The following is a 4,317-nucleotide window of genomic DNA, read 5'->3' on the forward strand; positions in this document are numbered from 1 at the left end:
AAATCGCATCGCGTTTTCATTATAATACTGCTGGGTTGAACACACCGTCACAGCCTCGCGCTGCAATTGGCTAAAAGTTTAAATCCCCTTCGACATCCCGTCTAGTAAACTGTAGTGGATATAAACAGTGCATTCAGCCACAGGGGGACAAAGGGGGAGTGTGCTGTTGCAGGAGAACACCTCAGCATCATAATATAGGGAAAGATAGAGGGGGAAAAGGCCAACAAAATACAATACAATTTTGGCTGAAAACTTGTCTATATCACCTTTAACCTCAGTAAAAGTATACATAAACCTAACCCTAACCCTAACCTCAACCTCAGTAAAACTATACCTAACCCTAACCTTAACCTTAACCTCAGTGAACTTAACTTGCCCGGGGGCGTGGTTATAAGCACAACCCGTGTAGGAATTAGTATGTAGTGTGCGTGACATGCACACACACACACATGCAGATCTGTTTGTAAACAAAGTCACAGAACGACAGGCAACAAAGCTCATAGATTATTTCTACCCTATAATGTTGCAGATACATATGTTAGCGTGCTGCTGAAGTTTAAACCGAGTAACACACTGTCTGGATGTCATCTTGAATGGGATTAAAAACAGAGGATTTCTCCGTTTAGCAGCTGCGACGGAATCAAGCTTCATGTGTACCTCTACACGTCATCACGTTTTCCTTCACAGGAAATCATTCAAATTAGATTTTTATGGGCTTTTGATATAAAAAATACACAAAGGTGAAAATGTTCCCATTGTTTTGGCATCCATTGTTAGGCATGACCTATGATGAGCACCGGATATGGTCTAAAAGTGGTGTTTTAAGCATTATGTCATACTTTAGCTATTGAAAAATAGCAGATCTACAAGCTCATAGCGCGGCAAGCTTGTAGGTCTGCTATTTTTGAAAAATCGTGAAAATGTGGTGCAAATCTTTGAATATATATTCTTTCACAGCAAACGTTTTTTTTCTTCAGAAAACTGTCATGATTCAGAAGAAGTGTAGAATGTATGGATGGTGTCAGGGCATTCCACATGTTGGTGGCAGAGCAGCACAATGTGAATTTATTTGGGTGGTACCAGATCATTGTGGCTGTTGTGGGTGTGTCACTCACTTCAGATAAGTAGTTATTCAGGTATCAGGGTATCGAGGGCACTGTTAGCATTATGTTATACTTTAGCTATTGAAAAATAGCAGATCTACAAGCTCATAGCGCGCCACTCGGTGGCGCGCTATGAGCTTGTAGATCAGCTATTTTTGAAAAATCGAAGAAACAGGCGGGGGGGGGGGGGGGGTGTTCAGTCGACTATCAGTCGACTAACAGCAAATTTATTCATATTAATTTCGACTATACAAATCCTTAGTCGGGGACAGCCCTAATCCATATATGGTTCTACCACATCTATCTGATATCAGCACTAGGTCGGCTTGGGCCAAATATAGGGATTGTCATACTAGACATGTCATATAGCCCAACGTCCTAGCCAGAGTCTTCGTTACAGCCACCCCAGATTTCACGTTGAAATCTATACCGTATCCAGAAGACTCGAACAATTTTCCTTTCTTTCGGAAGTTTTAACAGGCCAGGCCTGATAGTTATCCAGCAAGGGAAACCCTCGAAGATGTTAATCTCTCTCCATTAGTCTGCTGACGATCTGTGTATGCTCACAATCCAAACTATTTGGCGATAAATGCTCCCTCAATATTATTGACTTTTGGCTTTTGGTTTGGCTGTGCGGCAGGAGATACCTCGGAAGATACCGCCACCCCGTGCAAAACTTGAAGATCTCTCATGATTCTGATACGCAACTCTTCAGGTTGATCCTTCAATCCGACCTGCTTGGCAACTGTGTGTAACAAAATAGTAGTGTGTTTCTACTGAGCCAGTGCTCTGCGCTCCAAACACCATGCTAGTGTGTTTCTACTGAGCCAGTGTTCTGCGCTCCAAACACCATGCTAGCAGCTCCTAGTAAAGCGGGCTCGTCCAGGTCAGAGGTGAGAAACTTGGTGCTGGAGCAACGGACCCTCTGGGAGACGAAGCGTTGGACTGGACCCTGGTAGTGGGAGGCGAGCACGCCGGACAGGATCACCACGGACGGGTTGACTATGTGCACGATATTGACGATGCACGTGCCCAGTGCCCTAGAGGCCTTGTCGAGGACAGCCACGGCGTCGGGGTTGCCCTGCTTGGCAGCACGAATGAGGTGATCGGCGTTGAGCGGCTCCGTCCCGCCCACTTTCAGCCTCTCCGCCTCTCTCTGCAGGGCCATCCCGGACGCGTAGGCCTCCACGCATCCTCGGCCGCCGCACGTGCACTCGGGGCCGTCGTCCAGCAGTGACACTTTGACGTGACCCAGTTCTCCTGCGCAGTGCGCGCTGCCACGGACCAACTGGTTGAGCTGGACGACGCCTCCTCCGATGCCCGTTCCGGTGACGATGGAGACAAAGCTCTCCACTCCCTTGCCGTGTCCGTACGTCCTCTCGGCCAGCGCGGCGCAGTTTCCGTCGTTGTCCACCCAGACGGGCAGGTGCAGCTCCTTGGAGAAGAGGGTCCGCAGGTCCACCGACGACCAGTCCGGGATGAGCTCGGTGGAGTGGAGGACCACGCCCTTCTGGTGGTCGACCAGCCCTCCCGTGGACACGCCTACTCCCAGTATCTTATACTTGAGGCGGTCAGCCTCCTCCAGGGCCTCTTTACACAAAACCAGTATGAGCTGGATCCTGTCCTTGTACTTTTCGGGGTTGGGGCGCGTGCACTTGCTCACTATGGTACCATCATTGCTGACGATGGCCACTCGGAGGTTGGTCCCTCCCAGGTCCACGGCCAGAGCCAGGATGGGGTCCATGTCCTGGGAACTGTGGGGGTCCCGGGCCACGGGGGGGAAGCAGAAGGACTTCCGCAGGGGCTCGTCCAGATCGATGCTCCGCAGGAACCCCAGGATGCGTTCCACCGCGCGTCCGTCGCCGTAGATCGTAGAGCAGGCGTAGTTCTTTCCGAACTGCCGTTCCAGTGCGCTGTAGATCTCACAGTGGGTGTCGGCGTCTTTCAGGTGCAGAACGTTCTGGCCCGTCTCTCTGCCGGTCTGTCTGGTGCCCAGGTTGACGACGGGCGTTCCGAAGGCTCCGGCCTCTCTCACGCCACAGCTGCTGTTTCCGATCACGCAGCCGGCGCGAGACACCAGCTGGACGAAATCATCGAACGGCACGTGCTTCACCACCTTGAAGTTGGCGTGTCTCTCGATGCCCTTCTCCCTGATCAGACGCACCATATCCTTACTGCCGGCGTCTACGTTGGGGTACAGAAGGAGCGTCTTCTTGTTGAAGGACAGCAGAGCGTCCAGCATCAAACCATAGAGCTTTACGGAGTTTGGGATGTCCGTGGTGACGGGATGCTGCAGCGCGACTACGTAGCCACGTGTCTGAACCTCGCTTCCCAGGTGGCGTTTGATGGTGTCTGCGTAGTCGTCTCGGTCACGCGCCAAGAGAAGCTTGTCGTAGGAGGGGCAACCGGCCATCAGGATGCGCGAGGGGTCCTCGCACATCGCGACGAGTCGCCGCTTGGCTGTGTCCGTGCAACAGGCGTGGTAGTGGGCCAGCTTGCTGACGGCGTGGCGGATGGAGTCGTCGATGGCGCCACTCACCTCTCCTCCCTCCAGGTGCAGTATCCTGACGTTCATTAGAGCGGCGGCGATCGCCAGCGCCAGTGCGTCGAAGCGGTCCCCGTGGACTATCAGGACGTCCGGCCGGAGCCTCTGTAGGAGGTCGGGCAGCTTGACCAGGGCCAGTCCCATGCTCTCCGCCATGGCCGCCCCGTCCTCCCCCCGCACGATGGTGTGCAGCTTGGCGTCGACGGCAAAACCGTCCTGCTCTATCACGCGGAACGTGTATCCGTAATCGTCGATGAGATGGGACCCCATGACCGCCACCCGCAGGTCAAACGCTTCCGGCTCCGATTTGATCCCAAGCATTATTGGGGCCAGTTTGGAATAGTCTGCGCGATTGCAGGTCGCCACACACACCTTGAGCTTCTTCATGTGGGCCAACTGGCATGACTTCTCCGGCATTGTCAAGTTCTCCCTGAAGCCGACCCTTGTTATATACTCTCCGACTATGCTTGTCACGATGACTAAGCCAGTTAGATCTATCCATATACGCTTCTACCACATCTATCTGATATCACTAGGTCGGCTTGGGCCAAATATAGGGATTGTCATACTAGACATGTCATATGTCATATTGTCATATAGCCCAACGTCCTAGTCAGAGTCTTCGTTACAGCCAAAATAAATCACACGTGCAAATATGTAATTTCACAA

At 52.1% G+C, this 4,317-nt stretch overlaps 1 protein-coding gene across 1 annotated transcript; it reads right to left on the reverse strand.

Annotated features, from left to right (window-relative positions):
- Positions 1-1,911: 1,911 nt before the first annotated feature.
- Positions 1,912-4,065, reverse strand: LOC306918686 (bifunctional UDP-N-acetylglucosamine 2-epimerase/N-acetylmannosamine kinase-like; the record flags this gene model as incomplete). The annotated part of the gene is made up of 1 exon (XM_079531565.1): positions 1,912-4,065. The coding sequence occupies one exon, from the start codon at positions 4,063-4,065 to the stop codon at positions 1,912-1,914; it is 2,154 nt and encodes a 717-aa protein (XP_079387691.1).
- Between the last annotated feature and the right edge of the window lie 252 nt (positions 4,066-4,317).

This window comes from Electrona antarctica (genome assembly GCF_951216825.1).
Source record: "Electrona antarctica genome assembly, contig: scaffold_234, whole genome shotgun sequence".
In the NCBI taxonomy this organism is placed as follows: domain Eukaryota; kingdom Metazoa; phylum Chordata; class Actinopteri; order Myctophiformes; family Myctophidae; genus Electrona; species Electrona antarctica.